Source organism: Hibiscus syriacus, unplaced genomic scaffold, assembly GCF_006381635.1.
Source record: "Hibiscus syriacus cultivar Baekdansim isolate YM2019G1 unplaced genomic scaffold, ASM638163v2 tig00110332_pilon, whole genome shotgun sequence".
In the NCBI taxonomy this organism is placed as follows: domain Eukaryota; kingdom Viridiplantae; phylum Streptophyta; class Magnoliopsida; order Malvales; family Malvaceae; genus Hibiscus; species Hibiscus syriacus.
In genome coordinates this window covers 7,423,128-7,445,606 of record NW_024062688.1, presented here as the reverse complement: position 1 = coordinate 7,445,606, position 22,479 = coordinate 7,423,128, and the positions used below count along the sequence as shown (strand labels likewise).

The window sequence follows — 22,479 nt, the reverse complement described above, 5'->3', positions numbered from 1 at the left end:
CAACTCAATTTACTTTATTCGTAAACATTATTTTATTTTGTGCTTTCAATAACAAACACATGATTTTAAAAAGAAATAAATAAATGTATTATAATAAAAAATATTTTAAAATATAAATTTTTTGTACTTTAATTTTTTTTAAATTTACCTACTATTTTTCAATAATTAATTATTTTGTATAAAATATGATTTTTTAAAAATAAAAATATTATGAATGTTTGATATTTATAAAAGGGAGATGATGTTAGGTAAAATAGAGAAAGTCGAGGGACGTCAAAGAGTGAGGGACTCGTGTGGGTGTGGGGCGGTATAAAGTTGCCTTTTTGTGCGAATGTTATTATTCTAAAAGTTAGCTCAAGTAGTATGTAAGATGTGAATTCACTTCTAACTATTCAAAAAATATATTATTTCAAAAACATTTTAAATTATTAAAAATTTAATTAAATCGTAATGAAAAGGTTTTAAATTAATTTCCACTAACTCAGAAATAAACATTTATATCATATAAAAATTAGAATTCAATTTAGTTCAAATAATTATAGTTCACTAACTCAATTATTTTCTCAGTTCTAAACATCAATTTTCCCCCAAAAAAATAATCTTTAAGGACAATAATTACAGTTTTAAAGTTCAAACTAGGATAGAAATCCAGTCATTTACTCCATTTAAAAGAAAGTCCCCAAAATCTAGTGTTAAGAACCCTTGATGAACAACTAGAAAAGCACAAACTATTTCTTCATACCTTGAATCTCATCCTGCGTGATCGGATTCGTCTTCCGGGTCCATCTCACCGTCTATCATCCCGGTCTCTACTTCAGCATCTGCTTCTTCTACTTGTCCAGCTTCTTGCCCAACATCTATATCAGGGCTTTGCTTTTGATGTTCATCTGGTTCTGGTGTTGGTGTGCCCCCTTGGGAATTATTTCCCGTTGCAGCAGAGACATCAGTATCAATCACTGCTATAGAGGCATCCATATCACCTCTGTTTCCTTCTCCCTCTATCTCACTTGCCGGTGTTGCAATCTAGATGAAAGCCAGATAAGGGAAAATAGATTTTAAAAAAAGGTAAAAAGAAAACAAAATAAAACCGAATGACCTATGAAAATAATGTTCATCTTTTCGGCTCGGAACGCCATAAAAGTGTTTTTACTTTCTGTATCCACTTCTGTGATACTGTGTGTTAAGCCTATAGTTGACCGTCAATAAATAATGTATTCTGCGAAATACCATCTCCAAGAAAATAATTATAGAAAATTTTCACACTGAATCATCACAATGAACATAAGCCAAAAAAAGAATAAGATCAAAGGCATCTTAAATGTTCGGACCATCTGGATTATGCAGTTTAGAAGTACTGAGAATGCTGATTCTGAAAATGATGAATACATGGAAAGACGGAAAAACCTGACTTTCCTCAACTTGATGTGAAGCACTCTTCATCTCCTCCTTTTTAGCACGTTTCGACCGGTCACTAGGTTTACCTTGGAACTTTGATCGCACTTCCAGGGGGAGAAGTTCCAACGGAACAACTCCTTCAATACCATGTTCAGTGAACTGCAATCACCACAGTGAATTTTAATAGGATCTGCAATATACCCATTATATATGAAAACTCTCCATATGTAGATATAACATACTTTAGAGAACCCTTCTAAGTCTCGCCTAGCAGAAAAACGAAGGCCCTTCCAGCAATAAACCTGCATTTTAAAAAAATATTTGAAAGCTTCAAAATCCTCTCTATGTAATTCAGTATCTTATGTTTACACTGATTACAATATTGTGATCTCATATTGATATCTAAATAAAACCATTTGAAAATCTTAGTTTTCTATTTCAAGAAAAAACAGAATCGTTTTTCTTTTAAGATAAGAAAATTGAGTGTGTTGGCAGGTTTGTCGATACCAATAGTAAAACCATATGCATCTAATGAATAATTCCATGACCATTGATTAGTTTACGTAAAAAGGTCCAATGTTCAGTGGTTCACTGTCATTGATAAAAATCAATCCAACATGCACACCAATTTCACGAAAGAGATCATTTTTTTATAACATCATGCTGAAAGAAAAAACAGCACCAAGAGAACAGTTACAAGACTCATAATCTCTTAATATATTAAAAGACAGTTCAAGCAAATTATAGTATCAACTCTGAAGAACCAGATAAGTTTACTTACATCTTCAGCCAAGGGTTTCCAGTAATCTGTGATTGCAGGAGTTCGAACACGTTGAGGGTCAGTCAAAGCATTCTGGATATGCCAAAAGAATTTTACAAATTTAGAAGTCTATAGAATAATGCACCGCAACATAAAATAATTTAAAATTCAAAACTAATACAGGAATGCTCTTTTGACTCCAATAATACAGATCAAACCTTGTTCTATCAATCTATTTGGAGAATATCTGATACAAGGTCTTATTAGTTACTTAGAATTGGGTTAAGTGCAATGAAATAATCAATGCAGCACCATTTAAAACTCAAAGCTGCAGTAACGATATGTGAGAAAAGTTCTGTAACAACAAGAACAAAACCTAACAGGAATAAAAACAAAATTCAAAATACAAGGTCTAATGGATATTGGCTTCCAAAAAAATGTAAATCTCTGAAAAATCTAAGAAAGATAAATGCATGACCAGACCACTTCTACTCTTTATGGTTGCTAGTAACAAAACTTCTAATTTTTTTGACATTGACCGGATGCCAGAAAGATTTGAAGAACTAATATGGTGGTTTAAGAGTTCAAGATGTCAAAGAATGATCCTTTCCAATAGTTAATTATTTCATGAGGAACACGTTTTGTTCCTTTCAAAAGAAAATATAAATCATAAATTGATCAACATCACAAATTGATAAAAATATCTCGTCGCTTTTGAACTTCTGAACTAATTGACAACAGCTTTTCAGTTTATTACCCCCCCCCCAGCACACACATATATTAGTATAGTAGCATTAGCTTTTGTGTACAAGCCAAAAGAAAAAAAAGAAAGAATTCAAGTCATAAAACTATTATGATTTGTCTATTTGGAATATTAGGAGGATAAACAAAGCACCAAAAACAAAAATTCCCATGTTCATGGGATATATGTCAATATGGGTACTTTTAAGGAAAATAAGATTTTTCACAACATAGTCGTGTAGAAGTAAGTTATGGATCTAAGTTCGGTACACAAGATCACAAATAAGATTGTCCAATGATTAATATTGTTTAATTAATACAGTTATAACAGTTTGCCGACTCTTATTGTGTAACAAAATTAAAAGAGAATGAGTTGATAAGTACTCACTGGATTCTGATCTGCCCACTTCCACAACTGAGAGAGTTCTTTATTCCCCAACCTCCACCTCGGCAGACTGTTAATTGGAGAAGATATATAGTTTGTAAGAAATGTGAGACCACAAGCATGGCAAATATTTAAACTATGTAAATAAAACATGATTAGCCAGGCAAAGTGTTCCCAAACCTAGGAGGCAAAATGGATCATAGAACACAGAAAAGTTCTAAGCAAGAAATATGTATTTCTTTGCATCCTCCTGGTTTAAATATACTATCTACAGACAGATAAAAGTTTAAAATAAACATAAATATTAACTTGCACTCGCATACCGTTTCTTAGCTCCATCATGAACAGTTTTCTTCTCTATTGGCTGCTTTTCAAATGGTTGACAGCCATCACGTTTCCACCAGACCTAATAGCACAAGGACTCGGAATTAATATATGAGATAATAACCACCCTCACAACGCCAAGGATAAGAGCAAGGAACATAAAAGAATTCAGGCTTTACCCAATTCTTTTCACGGTCTAATATATGCTTAATACTATGAAGAAAATCTTTCCCCTTCGGAGGAGTCACTTCAAGTAGTTTTTTCACTCGATCTTCACAAGAATTAATTTCTTCTTTCTGGAATGTAAGTTAAGAAAAGCAGAGAGACATTAGCAGATTGCCAAAAACACAACATAATACATAAAGAAATCACTAACCATGCTTTCAGATGAATCTTTATCATTCTTTCCAGGAGCCTTGCACAACAGACAAATGATTTATCAATTACAATAACGGATGGAAGAAAAATAACTTATTGAATACATGAAAGATATCAATATAGAAATACCTTCAGATAGTCAAATAGTATGAGGCACTGCAAAAGAATGTGGCGTCGAAAACTTGGATCTTTTAACTGGTCTCAAAGGGCAACATATTAAAGAAGTGTGTACTCCATAAATAAAATAATCTTATCTTCTGAATGCCACTCACCTCTAAGCCCATCAATTTACTGCTTGTAAGATATTTTATGTTGAAAGTGGTTGCCTCTTCCTCCAAATTGTTCTCAGTCCCCTCTTCCTCACTCAAAGGCTGTGCTTCAAATGTATTCAACACAACCTGCACACCTCAAAAGTTTAAATAAATGATGGCCTAGTTAAATCACCAAGTTTTGGTAGCTGAACAAAATTGATTGACTGGGCAACAAAGTGAAGCAGAGATCCAAAAAAACCTCGTTCACAAAAGGGCATACCATTAAACTAGCTGTAAATTTCTGCCACTTGATAGGAGCATTTGAAAGGGAAGCAGGGTTGCAAAAGTATTCCTGAGAAAGATTACAAATGATGAAATCTTTATAATTTTGTTTTTATCCAGGATGCAAGTTTGTTATTCAGTGCAACAGTAGAAACCTTGCTGGGAAGGAAGAGGGCTGGATCTTATAAAAGAGCTGTTTAAAAACAAAAACAAAATTCATGGGACACCATTTTAGAACTGGAATTTTTTTTTCCTAAAAAAGAAACTCAAGGAATATAATCTCATGAATTTGGGCAAACCAATTGAATTTTCCGCAAGCTATCAGTGTATCATGCAGGAGTTCAGGTCAAAGGGGGAAAGTTATCTAAACGAACAGTTGTATAAAAAACTCTGAATGAACACTTATATTTTATTATAAGAATCTCCACATTTCTATATTTCTTAGACTATAATAAAAGGCTAAAATATGTTATGGTTAACTCGAAAAAATTAAATGCTCAAAATTTAAATCGGAAAAACCATCATTTTAATTAAAATTTTAAATTTTGTAGGAGTAAAACTTTATCATTTCCACTAAAATTCTAAATTTGTAGGGGCAAAACTGTGCTTTTATTTAAAATTTCCAATGTTTTGGGGGCACTACTATTTTTTCATCAAACTCTTTCTATGGCAGGGAGGCTGGTTTTAATTAAATCAGTTTTATTTTCGCTTCCTTCATATTATTTGTCATTGTTTAAGGTTCTGGCTTCGGTCTTCAAGACACTAAATTCAATTATGTCTAACTTCTTATGGGAGGTGGAAATGGTAATTTCAAGTTTCATTGGGTGGCCTGGTCTACTGTCTGCAAACCGAAATTTCAAGGTGGGCTGGGAGTTTCGAACATTGAATTGGTAAATAGGGCTCTTTTTAGAAAAATGGTCTTGGAGGTTTGCTAATGAGAGGAATTCGGTTTGGAGGAATTTAATTTGTTCTAAATACAATATTGACTCATCTTTACTGTTGTTTGACAACAAGGTAAAGTCTAATTCTTCTTGGATATGGAGATCATTGGTGAACAATCACTTCAGAAATGACCCTATTGGCAGTAAAATTAGAAGCAATTTCAGATTTCTGGTTGGTGATGGGAGTATCATTCGATTTTGGCAAGATGTTTGGGCATTGGATCATCCTTTAATGATCATTTTTCCAAGACTATTTTCTATCTCCTTAAATAAGGTTGGGAAATTATCTGAGTTTGGAGAATTTAGTTCTTGCGGTTGGCTTTGGGATATTCAATTGAGGAGGGAATTGAACGATTGGGAATTTGAGAAGTGGTCTAATTTAATGACAATCATCTCAAGTTTTTCCCTCTCCTTTGGTTCACCTGATGGGCTGGTTTGGAGGAGCACTGCAGATGGGGTTTTTACTGTCAAATCTTGTGAAAGTCAGTGTTATTCTGGGATCTCTACTTCGGAAGAGGTTCACTTCTGGAAAAATGTTATTTGGAGGGGTTTGCTGTAACATCCTCAATACCGGGTTAGTAATTAAAGTGTAAGATTTTAAAATTTCAATGATCAAATTAAATAAATTGAAAAGTGAAGGAATTAATTAAAAGATGTTGGTGTAGGATGAATTAATAAGTGAATGAGAATTAAAAGGGTAAGAGGGTCATTGAGCAAAGGTAATAATTAAATATTAGATATTGGGTATTATAATACCCAAGGAAAAGAAATAAGAGTTTCCAGATAACTCTTGATTCTTCTTTCTTCTTCATTTTCTTCTTCAATGTGAAGCACCCAAACCTAAGGTAAGTTTGATTTCTTTTGGTTAATCCTTCAAATTAAAGTATGGGTTTGATTTATGAAGCTTTAGGAAAGATTATGGAGATGAAAAATATTATAGAAACTCAAAGATTGGTGAGTTATGAAGGATTAAATATAAGAAGTGGATAAGTGAAATCTTGAATAAGGATGTATAAATGGATTTAGAAGTTAAATTTAACTTGTCATGAGTGGAAGTAAATGATATGAAGTGTTAGAACTAGATTTAGAACATGTTGAAATTTGGATTTGTAAGGTTAAGAGGTATTAAATGGGTATTAATCAGTTTAAGTAGGTGTGTAAGAGTTAGAATATTAAAGGAGTGAAAGATGAAGTTGAGATGAAAAGAGTGAATTTCGTGCTTGCAATGGGATTTCTGGGTTGTGTGCTTCAATGCATCTTCAATGTGCATCGATGCACTCTCAAATAAACAAACATCGAATGTCATTTATGCACCGATACACAGGTAGTGCATCGATGCACCCGATAGGGAATGCATCGATACATTGTATAGTGCATCGATGCATACCTTCATTAAAAGATGGAAATAACTTTTCTTTTAGCCTAAGAAATGATAGTTTAGAATATATTAATTAGTATACTAATAAGTATCAACGAATTACTATGTAGATACAGAGCTTAATCAAGTTCACGAACAATTGCCCAGTAAGATCGATCGAGGAAAAAGCAAGGAAATATAGGTGAGTGCATATGTATAGTATGATTATAGAAATATACTCAATTCTAGACTTGTGATAAGTCTAGATTTTATATATTGATACATGATCATATTTGTATTATGAGACATGACATGAATTCATATAAAATGCATTATGTGACATGAATGTGTAGGAAAAGTTATATGAGCTATGTGAAAAGGTAAGAATTTACATGTCTACGCGATATAAACTACGTGAAATGTAAAAGCCCATATTATGTAGATGAGAACTATAGGTATAGTTGGCATGCCAAGGGTAGAGGGTCTACGCGGTCTTTCGGGACAAAATTCTACGCGGTCCTTCGGGATATATATATATTCTTTGGAACATGTATGAAGTCTTAGGAGACACATACTTGATCCCTAGTATATGTATATGATTCTTAAGGAATTCTATGTGGTCCTTATGGACATTATTATATGGCACTACGGTGCAATTCTACGCGGCACTTCGGTGCATTTATACGAGCTGTGGTGACAGCATAGTGCACAACCTCACAATACTCACATACCTTAGATTCTCAATATGATATCATGGGCCCATAAATTTTATTAATACAAATTCATGAATGTTAAAGTTATATGCTTACAGGTAAGGATATTGGTGATGTAAACTACATGGATTAAGTATACGCTTTCATCCCAGTTCATATCATTATGACATTTTCATTACATTTCTTTGTTATTATTATTACATTGCCTCACTAAGTCGATGACTTAGCGTGTGATTGTTTCACACGTAGGATCCGAGAAAGTAGACGAGACAGGTTAAGCAGCTGGACAACATTACTCCTGCAACAGTCAGCATCGAAGAAGAATTATCAGAACCTATTTGAAAACCCTCAAACAGCCCCAAAACTGCTGCTTTAGATAACAACAAATTCAAAAACTCACCCACTAGATTAAACAGTAGCGGGGATAAAGAACACCCTTGTCTCAACCCCCTAGACATTATTCTTCCCTATTTGAGTAAAATTAAGCTAACGAGTCATGTCCTCCTTTCACTTGATCTAGGTCTTATTTATAATTTTAATAGTAATGACTTCAACCAAAAAAATCCTAATCCAACTTTATGAACAGAGTTTCTATTCCTAAATGTGTTTCTTTGTAATGTCTGATATATTTAAGATGATTTATACCAGGATGTGGGCCCATTTAGAATCTCAGAGAACTTTAAATGTGTGATCCATTATTTCATTCTTTCTAGCTCTTCTATTACTCATGTAACTTGACGAATGAGTTAGTGTTCACAAACCACATAATGGAAACAGGCCTCACAAAACTTAATAATACCATCCTCTTCTATCATTGAGACATGTGTTTTGTATCTTTTATACCCTCAAATCTTCAAATTTGACGAGTCCAATTCTTATCAATTCAGAAGCACCATACCAAATCAAAGTTGATCTTAAAAGGTCAATTAACCAGACCTACATACTTTAGCCAAAGTTTCAATGTCAAATCACATAATGTAATTACTTTAATTTTTGCTGAGCCTAAACCTTTATAATTCATATTTGAATGTATTCACATGTATATATAGGTTTATTAGAATTCCCATCCACATGCTAAATAGCTTCCACCATCAACGAATGAATAAGCTATCTCCCTACCTGTAGCGCTACGCTTGAACCTGTCTGTAACTTGAAAATGAATCTAAATTTTATACAGTTAAACACTTTGGAAGAAATCACAACTTCCCCAAGTTTCACTTAAGTTTCAAACATTAAATCCTAGACTAATGGGGATTTGCGAAGGAATGATAATGTAACACGAACTGCACTGCAGTACTGAAAAATTTTATAATTGGCTACAGACAACAGATATGACAACTTTATCAGGAAACCATACTCACCTAGAAGTCGTGGGATTACACCCTGCATTTCATCCTCATCATCAATTGACTTCCCATACAGCATTATCTCCTCCCCTGACTGTACTGCAGATGACTGCACATGAGAAAATGTAAGAACTTTAAGGATTTTGAACAGACAAAATCAAGTCGATTTACTGAAAGATGAACTGTTATAATTACTGAAAGTGGAATTTATCATTTTTTTTTTATAGGAATAGGAGGTCTCATTAAAAACCTCCATCATAGTTGCCTCTTGAGAAGAGGCAACTAGCGGAAGGAGGAAAAGAGTACCTCAATATATTAATAAACCAGAATTACATACAACTATAATTTACATCATCACCCGAAATAAAATACCAAACATAACCACTAACACTAAGGACATTCAACCTATCCCCTCCTTAGCTAACTTGTCTGCCTCCCAATTACAAGCCCTAGGGATCAGCCTAACCATAATATCCCTACCAGAAATTACCTCCCCAATTTCCCGAACCAAAGAACTAAAGAACGAAGGGGCCTCAGAAGGCCTGAAAATCCAATCAACTGCAGTTTTACAATCACTTTCGAGAATAAGTCTTCCCTTCAACGCCCAATCCGAATGTAAAAATAGATCAATTCCTTCTTTAATGGCTTTCAACTCAGCAAACAGAGGAGGACCAGGTCCGATAGGCTTAGAGAAATAGATCACGGTAGAGCCATTCGAATCTCTCAACAGACCTCCAATTCCACCCTGCAAACCATCACTTCTAACAGCCCCATCCACATTGAATTTATAAAAATCAGGTGGAGGTGGATACCAGCACAGATCCTTTTTCTTCTTGTGCAAATTAACTGCTAAACCATCTGCAAGCCTTGGATCTCCTATTAATAAATCTACCTGGATGTTAGCTTTAGGAAATTTAGCTAGAAACCATTTGGCCAGCCTGAATCTGCAAATGAAGAACAGTGTAGATCTCTCAAAATTCCATTTTTCAAACACCACTAAGTTCCTAGCCTTCCAAATCGACCACATAACAACACCCGGGATGAAATTCCAAATAGGGGAAGAAGCCTTCAAAACAGACCATGAACTAAGTAGAGACGGGGGATCTTTGGGCAGAACAATATTAACCTCCCATAAATTGATGAACAAGTTCCACAACTCCCAAGAAACAGTACAAAACATAAATAAATGGAGAATTGTTTCTTCCTCCTTTTGGCATAGAGGACATAATAACTCTTCCAAATGAACACCTCTTTTCTTCAATTCCACTCTAACAGCTAATTTTTGATGAGATAATTGCCATAAAAATGTTTCAACTTTTGGGGGAGCCAATTCAGACCAAACCCATTTCTTCCACTGAAAATTTCCTCCAGATCTACGAATAAGAGCTGATCTACAGGCCTTAACTTTGAACAAACCATCTCCACTCCCTGACCAAGTTAGAAAATCATCAACAGTATCAATCAAAACAATATTATCAATCAAAGTCATTAGAGATATCCATTGATCAAATTCCCAATCGCATAAATTTCTCCTCAGACAAATATTCCAACTCCAACAATTATTATCATAACAGCCGAAGTCCACAACTTTCCCCGTTTTGTTAATCGATAAAGCATAAATCCTAGGAAATTGTTCTTTTAAGGTGAAATTATTTGTCCAAATGTCATTCCAGAATTCGATTGATCTACCATTCCCCACTTGGATCTTGGAATTGGACCTCAAACAATTCCCAATATCGTCCTTTTTCTCATAATTATTCACAATTCCCCTCCATATCCATGAATCTTGCGGGTTAACAGCCTTATTAATTGCAAGAGACAAATTACTAATATTGTGCTTGCAACAGATCATCTTCTTCCACTGAGAATGTTTATCATTAGCAAACTTCCAAACCCACTTCCCCAGAAGCACTCTATTCGCCATCGACAAATCCAGGACACCCAAACCACCCTCCTCATACGGTTGACACACAATTTTCCAATTCACCCAATGAATCCACTTCTTCAAGGGATCGTCACCCCAAAGGAATTTAGCCATAAGAGAATTCAACTTTTGGTTAGTCTTTAGAGGGATTTTGAAAATAGAGAGGAAGGAAATTGGCAAGGACGACAAAACAGACTTCACTAATAATCTCCCTGCCATCGATAATGATTTTGCTTTCCAGCCCTCTAATTTGCTATTGAACTTCTGCAGAACTGGTTCCCACAACAGATCTGAGTTTCTGTAAGTACCTATCGGTAAACCAAGATATGTCATAGGAAGAGCCCCCACACCACAACCTGCGATCGTTGCCCATTCCTTTATAACCTCCTTCCACTTGAATTGAGTAAATATAATTTCCAAACTAATAAACACTTCCACGAATTTTATTCTCAGTACTTCAAATTAATCTTTTCCTGTCTTCCTAACTAAAATGACATAACCGATAAGAAAAACTGATTTTTTTAATATTTAATAAGATACCACTAGTGAATTGCCTGATGTACTTTCTGAAGTTTGAAAATGGAGAAAAGGTAGACGGTGACCCATCATTTGATGCATTAGGATTCAAATAGAAAAGAGACAAACACATATGCTTTATAGGTATAACTAAAGATTTCCATCAGTTGCAAAGACAACTTATCTACTTCTAATACAGATATTCAAAAGTAAAACAACTCGTGTTCAGGTAGCACTACCACACAACGACAGCACCAATGTCAAGCAATAGTTACAAGTTTAAGTTTTAGATGATTCAAGCAAAGAGTAAACTTCCCAAGGAAATTTTTGACGTTATTGGGAAAAGAGAGAAATCGAATGAAGGTTGAGCATGGAAGAGTTGCCCAATATCCAGGATAGTATAAACTAGAACTGTCACAGATGATTAAGTTACTAAAGCCCAACCCATCCCTGTGTTTTAATTGTTTAATAAACTATAAAGCAATGGCTTATTTCTCTTTCATATCATATTTACAAGGAATACAACCATTGATGGAAGGAAATTCACGGGATAAACCTAGCAAGGGTTTTCGAAGGTTGCATAGGAAAACCAAAAGGAACCTATTAGTAGAAGCTTTAGAAAGGGTAACCTCTTCTACAACTAAATCTTCTTTCTCGGAGTATCTTGAAGAAGCGCTGGCTACATGGGAAGTATGCAAGATGTTGAGTGTTTCTTTCGAAGAAGGGAAAAAGACATTTCTAGAAAAGGTCATTAGTCTGGAGAAGAAGGAGAGGGAGTTCATTAACCGTTCGATCCTTGAAGGTTTTAATTTCTTGATTTTGTGATGAATTTCTCAGTATCATCGTGGAATATAAGGGGTTTAGGGAGGAAGGAGAAGGTTGGGGTGGTGAGAAGATTGGTGCTAAGTAAGAATCATGTTGTCTTGTTTCTTCAGAAGACAAAAATGGAGGCATTCAGTCTATCGATAATAAGAAAGTTGGGCGGAAGGAAGTTAAGGGGGATGGCTTTTTCTCCCTCGGTTGGGGCTGCTGGAGGTGTGGTAAGTATGTGGGATGAGAATCTGTTAGAGATCAAGGTGCAGGAAGTTTTTAGGAGGTTTGTGGTAATTAGAGGAAATTTCAAGGGTGACCAGAAACAATTTTGCTTTATTAATGTATATGGACCGGCAATAGAGGCAGAGAATGGGAGTTCTTTGAAGAGTTACTATCCTGTACTGATCGGCTGGACTGCCCTTTTTGTGTGGGTGGTGATTTCAATTCGTATTTTTCTTTGGAGGAGAAGCAGGGCAAATCTCAGAACTTACACTCAATGGGTATCTTTAGAGATTATGTATTAAGGGCCAAGTTGATTGATCTACCACTATCAGGGGGAGGCTTCACGTGGTACAATAATAGGGATTCCCCCTCTTTTGTTAGGCTTGATCGGTTCCTTCTAGACTCCAAGTTCGTGGCAACATTTACATACTTGCAACAGGTTCTATTGTCGAAGTCATTGTCAGACCACAATGCAATTTTACTGGAGAGCAATAGAGTCAACTGGTGTCCTAAACCTTTTAAACTTTTCAACTACTTAATGGAGGAGGATGGTTTCCATGAAATGATGGAACTCAATCTAAAAGAAAGGGGGAATGGAAGTAGGAGACGGGGTATTGTGAAAAAATTAAAAGATGCAAAGACAGCAATCAAGAGTTGGTCCAACAATAAACATCTGAACTTTCCAGGAAGGATTTCGGAGTTGGAAAAGTCCATTTTTGAAATGGAATTGGCAATCCAGAATGGTTCTGCCTTAGTTTCGGTGGATTCCCTTAGGGAAGCAAAGAGAGAATTGTGGGAATTATGTAGGAAAGAACGAATACGGTTCCAAAAATCTTTTGCTAGGTGGATTAAAGATGGAGTTAGAAATTCAAGGTTTTTCCATCAGTGCGCATTAAACAGAGGTAGGGTGAATTCGATGAAGACACTGAAAATAGGTGAAACGTTGATCTCGGATCCCATCCAGATTCAAGCGGGGGTGTTAGGGTTTTTTTTGTTATAGGAATAAGGCCTCATTAAAAACCCCTTCATAACTATTAAGTTTTGTAGAACTCCATAGTCATTGGAACGAGGAAAAGAGTGCCCATAATTTTATTGCCAAACATTAGAAATACAACCAAACCCAAACATAAACAATACAAAGACACCCATTACAACAATCTGATTTTGTCGAGAGCATACAAAATATTGATGTAGAGAGCATAGAGCTTGATTTTGCGAAATTATCAAAGACACATAAATCACTATTGGAGAAGCCTTTCTCGGAGGAGGAAATCTGGGAAGCCATTGCCTCATCCGATAGTAATAAGGCTCCAAGCCCAGATGACTTAAATATGGGATTCTTCAAGAGGTTTTGGCAGTCAATCAAGGTAGACATCTTAAGGTTCTTCAAGGATGTCTATAAAGGGAGAAGGTGGGAGGAAGAAGTCAATCACTCCTTTATCACTTTAATTCCAAAGACAAGTAATCCGGTAAAATTAGAGGACTATCGTCCGATAAGCCTAGTTGCAGGGCTGTACAAGATTCTGTCGAAAGTTCTGTCAAGAAGGCTAAGGATATGTTTTGACTCTTTGATTGGTTCTTCTCAATTCGCGTTCGTCTAGGGGAGACAGATTTTGGACTATGTGTTTTAAGCGAATGAGGGGATTGATTATTGGAGGAGGAAAGGGTTGAAAGGAGTGGCGTTTAAAGTGGACTTTAGGAGAGCATATGACTCGGTATATTGGTCCATACTGATGAAAATCATGGAACTCATGGGTTTCGGACAAAGGTGACGACCCTGGATTCTAAAATGCATATCAACAGCATCCATTTATGTCTTAGTAAATGGATCGCCTACTGATTCTTTTAGGATATCTAGAGGATTACGACAAGGTTGCTTGTTGTCGCCAATATTATTTAATTTGGTGGGAGAATTTCTCAGTCTATTACTCTCCAAAGCGGTGAAGTTGGGTTTGTTCGATGGATTTCAGATTGGCACCTCGGACCATCCGTTTATCTTGAGTTCTTGACTCATCTACAGTTTGCGGACAATCTCCTAATTTTCTACAATGCTTCAGAAAAACAGTTAAAGAATATAAAGAGGTTACTGCTTATCTTTGAATAGTGTTCGGGGCTACAATTAAATTTAAATAAAAGCAAAATCTCTGGAATTAATGTGGAAGACAGTACGCTAAAGGGGTGGGCAACAGCTATTGGTTGTTCTATTGGAGTTTTCCTGACCGAGTACCTAGGGCTGCCTCTTGGAGCAAAAAAGAATTCCTTAGTACTATGGGAACCGGTGGTGCAGCGTTTCTATCAGAAGTTGGTTAGCTGGAAAGCGGCCACCTTATATATTGTGGGGAGGTTGGTGCTGATTAAATCAGTGTTGAGCTCCTTACCAATTTACTATTTTTTTTTGAAAGATGGTACTTTGTATAAAAGAATAACAAAGTACACCACCTCAATGACCTCATTACAAAACCTCCCTAATCCTAAATGGAGGAAAAAGAGTGTGCCTTGAGATGGTAAAAATCAAATACACATAAAACTCTTACAATATTCAGACCATACCCCCACCCTACCACAAGCCCCGATCCAATACATAATCAGACCACCACAGAGAAACCGACAATCTGAATAAAGAACACACTTAGAAATATACGCAGACAGCAAAGCCGTTGGAATAAGACTAAACAACATATCAAAACAACATAAACACTCATAGACCAAAGGCAACGCACTAAGAAAAAGTACTTTTCCTGACCCACATCCAATAAAATAATCCTTGGAGCTCAAAGAAGAACCTGCATTCACCCGACAATCTCCTAGCTTCCCACAAAAAGAACAACACGCGAGAACCTGCATGTCAGAGCACCATCTCCAACAACCTCCTATTTCCCAAGACAATGCTTGCCCGAAAGCTCAGGCACCCAATCTTTGAATCACCGCCTGTCGAAGCTGAGACAACGGCGCCCACCGCCTCACCCACACCATGAAGCTCGAACTACAGAGGAGTTATTCAACCGAATAATACTAGCAGGACTGCCAGAGAATACAGCTCCCAAATTACGTGATCTTCCAAAAGTCTCGAGCAGGACATAAACACAAACCCGAGAACTAATACAAATGAATCGTACCCAGCTGACCCAATACATCTCTTGCAAAACGCAAGACACTGGCATCACAACACACCCAAACCATGGAAACAACAACACATAAATCATATCGCAACCTCACCATTTCAAAACCTAACACCAAGAGCAGGAAGCACACATCTCTTAGCTCCCCAAACCACGAAATATCGCACATAAATCAGATCGCATAAACAACACAGCATTATAAGAACGTAGAACCAGACATAGGACAGCGTTAACAAACCACGACATAAACCTCAAAACCAAAACCTATAAACTCCCACAACCCCTGACAGTCACGCACCTAAACCAAACAATTATGCAGACGTTGAAACCTTGAGAACAATCACTATCAGAATCACCATCATTAACGAATCCAACCCTAGAACCTACTCGACTCCTCTTCACTGGAAAGAACACACACAGAGCCTCGCCATAGCAACCCATACTCTGCCATAAACCTTACCAATGAAACAAATTGGTTATCCACAAACAAAGGAGCAGATCCGAAGGAAAGACCTGAAACACTCACCTTTCTACTGATTAATCAAACAAGCAAAGACTGGTTCACTATGACTTTAACACAAGCATCATGCGAGCAGAAATCACTATCGCAACCAGACTCCAAAAACTGGCTAGAAATCCACGTAGTAACTCAAAAACTTAGAAACTAATGTCAAAAATAACCCAAAACTCAAGCACAAAACAACAATCAAATAGAAATAGGAAAAGAATCACATCTGAAAGAGAGAGAATCGATCTCACCAAGCTAGGAGGGAACACCCAAACAAACGAGAAGAAAAAATGGGAACGAGAGTCAAACGAACCCTAAAACCAAAAACACCAGAGCAAGGCCCGACCAAACCCTTGTTCGAAGAACATGAAAAATGTTCAACGACACTATGTTGAACTTTTGAGAGCTTGGGAGAAGTGGTCGAAGGGTAGCAAAGGTAGCAAGAACGGTGGTGGAGGCGGCTACCACCTCGCAAAGGAGGCGGCCACCGCCTCGCCGAAGAAAAACTCAATAATGGAGTAGGCAGAGAAAAAGGGTCATATGAATTAAACTCTGTCAAATTAAACTCCCTCAAATGTCGTCGAAAGTGTTGAGCAAAATTAAACTCCGTCATGGCAAACTTCCTATGAAGTGGGTCATATGAGAGGAATAGGGTACATTGGGTAAAGTGGTCAAAGGTGTGTAAACCAAAAACTGCTGGGGGCCTCGGCATTCTTTATTTAAAACTTGTGAATAGGGCTCTACTAGGGAAATGGGTTTGGAAATTTGCTATTGAAAAAGGGTCGTGGTGGAAGAGGATGTTGTGCAGCAAGTATAATGTTGATGCTCAGCCGATTGTTCTTAATAAAGTTCTGCCTTCTAACTCCTCGTGGCTGTGGAGAGGGATAGTAAATAATTGGTGGAAAGATGATGAATTTGGTGCTATTGTTTGGAGTCGTCTAAAAGTACAATTGGAGAATGGGAATTCGATTCTCCTTTGGCATTATCGTTAGATAGGTAATGTTCGCTGAAAGTTCAATTTACCATGTTTATTCTCTCTGTAAATAAAGGTGGGAAAGTATTGGAGTTTGGTTCCCCTACTTCGAATGGGTGGTGCTGGGATATCTAGTTTAGAAGGAATCTATTGGACTGGGAACTGGAAAGTTGGATGGAACTCATGTCGATCCTGAATAATGTTAGTCTGGGCTCGTTGGTGGAGGACTGTGAGGTGTGGACTGGAAACGGTGAAGGAATTTACTTGGCCAACTCTTGTGTCAAATTAGTGGTAGGGTTGTCTGAAAATGATCCATTCTGGTTGAAGAATATTTAGAGTGGTCTTATGCCCCCAAGAGTTGAAATTTTTGTATGGCATATAGTTAATCAAAAACTAGCGGTTAAATCGGAGTTAATAAGGAGAGGCATAAATGGGATTGTGGACCCCCCTTTGCTCGTTCTGTGGTGTGGATGTAGAGTCTGTTCACCACCTGTTCTTTACTTGCAGTGTAGCTTGGGGTCTTTGGGTTCAATTTCTACGACTTTGGAATGTTTCTTCGGTGGTTTCTAATTCGGCAAAAGTTTTTCTAGAAGCATGGCCAAGTTTATGTCCAAAGTCTGAAATTTTGAACTTCATCCCTGGTGCCATCTTGTGGACCATCTAGAAATTTCAAAATTCCATGATCTTTGAGAATGGGAAGCTGGATCAACCCAATCTCTTCTTTTTAGCTTGTTTCAAGTTGGCTTTTTGGTTCTTGGCAAAGTTTCCAAACCGTCATATCTCCTTCGATTGTCTGGTGGGGAATCCTACTTTGGTTGATTCTTGCCCCACCATCAAGGCCTTAGTTTCGTCCCCCTCCTCCTGGTCTCCCCCGCCCTCAGGTTTCTTTAAGGTAAATGTGGATGGAGCTATGAATAAAGATTGGTTGGGAAGTGGCGTTGGTGGTCTACTGAGAGATGAAGAGAGTAAGTTATTGGGGTCGTTCTCCTATGCTGCTGGCCCAAAACCTTCAATTTTTGCTGAATTGAAAGTCATCCAAGCGGGTCTTTCCTTATTTGTAGAATCTGAATGGTGTGATAAAGGTCGGTTGATTCTGGAAAGTGAAAGTGCCATAGCGTTGGAGTGGTTAAAAAAATCCTGGAAATTGTCCTATGACTTTTCTAAAGTTAATTAAGGAAATTGTGACTATTGCATTGGTTCGTAATGTGATCTTTAGACATATTAAGTGTTCTGCGAACTGGAAGTTAGATGCTTTAGCTAAGGCAGGGATAGGGTAATTAAAGGGAGTTTCTGTAACTAGAGAGTGAGTGTACTTAGAGAGGCCTTGCTGAGCTTTTGGTTTCTCAACAGAATTGTAATCTTGCTGTGTTGATTCTAATGAATAAAATTTTGAGGTACTCTTTTCCTCCTTCCAATGTCCGTGTAAAACTAAGTTTTACGATGTTTATGAGGGGGTTTTAATGAGACCTCTTCTCTTTATCAAAAAAAAAACAAAGAGGGCACACAACCTAAAAGTACATTAAAGAGAATAAATAATAAATACCCAAATATGGGTAGCCTGTAAAACGACATTATATAATGTACACATGGTAAAGACCAAGGACATGTACATACAAAAAGAATGACTAAAAAGTACTGATTCAATGTTGTACTAGATATGATTACATACCACCAATTCTTGAAGCAAGGTCCGAAGCATGTTCTCCAATAATTGATTTTCTTCTTGAGCTAACTTTGTTTGTTTCTGGTAATAAATAAATAAATAACAAAGCAATAACCAAGAAATGCCCAATCACCTAGATACTGAAATTTAGGCATGCCAACCAAAAAGGGGGGGAAATATAGGCAAAAGAATGGCATCAACAGTATGTACTTTATCTGCACCTAAGTCCCAACATGTCATTGAATTCATGCCATCAGAAAATTTACAGAAATTTTAAGGAACTCAACACCAAACCTCGAGAAAATCACAGAAGAATAGCTTAATAGTGAACTTGGTTTTTCTTTACAAGAGAAAATAACAATCTATAAATTCTAAACTCTGTGAAGCATATAACCACGGGGATCTAATGAGCATCTCACAGCACAAGTGTCTAACTTTATTTCCCCCAACTGACAGTTTAAAATCTCTTGCAAGAGACAATTCTAACACCCAATTTCAAAACCATTCACCATCTCCACCCCCATTGCCACCATAACTCCTTTCATAAATTATTACATACAAATTTGAAGTATTTCCTAAAGCATAAGACATGCCAATATACCGGATAGCAATTATACAAACGACCCTATAATAGCAATGCACAAACCAAAGAATTGCAAGGAAGATTCATACAAAGGAAATGGAATAAACATAAATTAAAAACTAAAGTTCATTAAAAATCAAGGATTTATAACCAATGCTATAATTCAAAAAAAAATACCTGAGGTTTTATAACCTCTTGAACCGTCTTAAGAGCAAATATTTCCGGCGGGCCAACCTGCAATATGGCTTCCCTAAATGCTTCCTAGAAAGTTAATTAATAACAAATTTCAGCTGCAAAACTAGAAGATTCATCAAAAAGAGTGAAATTTGTTTTTTTATATAAAAAGATCAAGGAATTAGGGTTACGCTTACCATCATGTAGAAGACTCGGTCCTAGAAAGAATAAGGTATATGGTGAGGATTTTGTGAATTTAAGCTCGGGGTTGGGAGTGGTGGAGGCGGAGGCGGTCGAGGGCTGGGGTTTCGATGGTGGCCACTGGACTGGAGCAAGAAGAAATGTTAGTCATTACATGAGCATAGGTACTGTTTTATAAATTTTTTAAATTTGGATCTGACTTGGGTAATTTTCCTTTAATTAAACTATCCAAAGGTGACCTAATTTTTTGTTTGTTATTAGTATAGGGAGCGTTCTATATTGCTTCTCATCCCCAAAGTTTTTATTAGCACCAAAAACAATACCAAACACTTTTTTTTTTATCAAAATTGTGATAGAAAATGATTTTTCCACTCAAATTAAAATGTAAATCTTTCAATTTTGAGTCGTGGGCTTTAAATAGGGGAGCTTGTTGGCTGTTGAGTGGAAATTTTGGTGAAGATTAGGATGGAGGGATAATGATAACGATGAATTTTTTTAATAATTTAAAATGATAATAAATTAGTGTTTAATCTGAATTTTTTTTATTTATTGATAATATATATCTATTAATATTGTTGTTTGAACTCAAAATTTTAAAAAAAAAATTATAACTAAAGTCACTTAATGAATTTAAGACGATCAAATTTATAAGATTAAAAATTGAAACGATCAAATACAAATCGTTCATATAAAAACATGCACTTAAAAAAACTCAGACTTTTAAATTTATTATACAAATAAAATAATCAATTAAGTATTAATTTCAATCTATATTTTTATATATAAAAGTATGTAAATTTAAATCTCTTTCAAACACAACACCTCTGTAAAATTAACTCAAAAATCTAAGCGGAATAATTATTTGGACTTATAGGATGACCCATAAATTAATTAACCATCTACGATAATTATTATAGTGACTCAAAACTCGTCACATGGTGTAATAAGTTTTAATAAAAAAAATATTCTTTTTAAAATTTATTACTCTCGTGACGAGTTTATACTTCATTATAATAAATAGTTAAATCCTAAAATAAATTTTGAGTTGTTCTATTAGACTAAATAATTTAACCGCCCTAAATTATTGCCATGATTTTGGCTGAGCTTTAGAGAAGATCAGCCTAGTTTAAACATTTTATCAAAAAAAAAATCAATAGAAAATTTCTTTAATTCCGATCCCTTTATATAAGAGGTTTTATGGAAGTCTAAAAATTAAATAAAAAGTGGAATAATTAACAATATGTCTATTTTTTATTAATTTAGCGGTTTACAGATAATAGTATTTGTTTTAAATATTTTTAGTCATTTGATAATTAATGCTCAAATATTTTGTAGTGTGCTCAAATATAAAACCTCTGAATGATAACTGTATTTTTAACCACCGAAGTAATTTGATTCGTGTGTACTAATATATACAAATTTAGCTCTATCATTGAGTGGTTTAAATCGATGCCTTCAAACAATAAAACACAATTGTCTCGTTTATTGCTAAGTAAGGGTCTGTTTGGTTCGCTGAAAACGTTTTTCGGAAAATGAAATCTGGAAAATGTTTTACAGAAATGTAAATCATTTTCCAGAAAATATTTTCCAGTGTTTGGATGGTACATTGTAAAATGTTTTACACTGTTTGAGTAATTTTCTTGAAAACTGTTTTCAGAATCTGTTTTTAATGAAGAAGCTGTACATATTGGATAAATTTTATTTTTTATTATTTTTAAAGGTTCATTTTTTATATATAATTATATTTTATAAAAAAAATGTATTTTAGATAATATTAATAATTGATTAAAAATATATTATAAAAATTTATAAATCCTAAGAATGTTTAATTAATAGTACACAAATTTAAAACAACAATAGTACATAACCAATTGAATTAAGAACAAGTACTCTGTCCGAATAGGCAAATATCATTAATCTAAAGATTTTTCGAACCAATGAAAAACCGGTTGATTCATTAAAGACTAGTAAAAACTGATTGGCAGGGAAAGTAAAAGTTTCCTTTCATTAAACAAAAATGATAGTAGCAAGATCACAACTTAGAAACAATAAGGGTATCTTTACATCAAACTTCTAATACAATTTGGTCAAAAGGGTTGTGGAAGTTTGAGGAAATAAGTGATCAATCAGTACAACTATGGCTAATGCTAATATCCGGTAGAACATGAAATTCAACAGACCAGGGATTCCTGAACGTGCTATAAAGTCACCCAGCTTTACATGAATCAGTTGACTGTTGTTGCAAGTTATTCCCGATAAAATCAGACAATTTGGTGGCAGTAAAAATAATCATCCATTGGAAGAATGATTCGAATAAAGAATATATTAGAATCAAATATTGCATCACATATTATTTAAGCCCAACTAATACTTCAAGAGGCCAAAAATAAACATCATAGTTGTTACAACACCCAAATTCCATGCAAGAAAGACTTCAAAGGCAAGCAGCTTCATTTCATTGAAGCTGGTATTATCAATTCCCAAGTTCTTGGTCCATAATGAAAGCCAATGAAAATGATGCATTCAGTTTATCTGATAGTAGCCTTAAATATCCAAAAACATGAAAATCTTTGCAATTACATGTGACTACAGCCACAAAGTAAACTTAAAATAAAATGGAAAGACCAATAGACAACAATGAATAGGTTCACCTTGCACACTTGGTGATCCTTCAGGAAGGACTGAATGGACCGAGTTTGGGAAGACTAAATATGCAAATACCTTCATTTTGTGTTATTATGAAAGACATCAATGTCAGCAAATAGGATCTAAACAAAATTTACAAGAAACCAAGGTAACTCAATTCATTCCTATATAAAGCAGCACTGAGTTGTAAACAACTGCAATCAAAGTATAGTTTTCCACAAATAGCTAACAAATATGGAAGCCTAATCTTTGGAAAACTATAAG

General features: G+C 35.5%; 1 protein-coding gene across 1 annotated transcript; it reads right to left on the bottom strand.

The window, feature by feature from the left end:
- Positions 1 to 668: 668 nt before the first annotated feature.
- Positions 669 to 19,690, bottom strand: LOC120120064 (THO complex subunit 1-like). The gene is made up of 16 exons (XM_039139812.1): positions 19,566 to 19,690; positions 19,372 to 19,455; positions 18,618 to 18,692; positions 8,889 to 8,982; positions 7,824 to 7,894; positions 4,515 to 4,586; positions 4,256 to 4,381; positions 4,113 to 4,178; positions 3,982 to 4,020; positions 3,785 to 3,901; positions 3,605 to 3,687; positions 3,285 to 3,351; positions 2,177 to 2,248; positions 1,638 to 1,697; positions 1,405 to 1,554; positions 669 to 1,023 (listed from the first exon to the last, which is right to left on the bottom strand). Exons 1-16 carry the CDS (start codon positions 19,569 to 19,571, stop codon positions 751 to 753), a joined length of 1,455 nt encoding a protein of 484 aa, XP_038995743.1. The 5' UTR covers positions 19,572 to 19,690; the 3' UTR covers positions 669 to 750.
- Between the last annotated feature and the right edge of the window lie 2,789 nt (positions 19,691 to 22,479).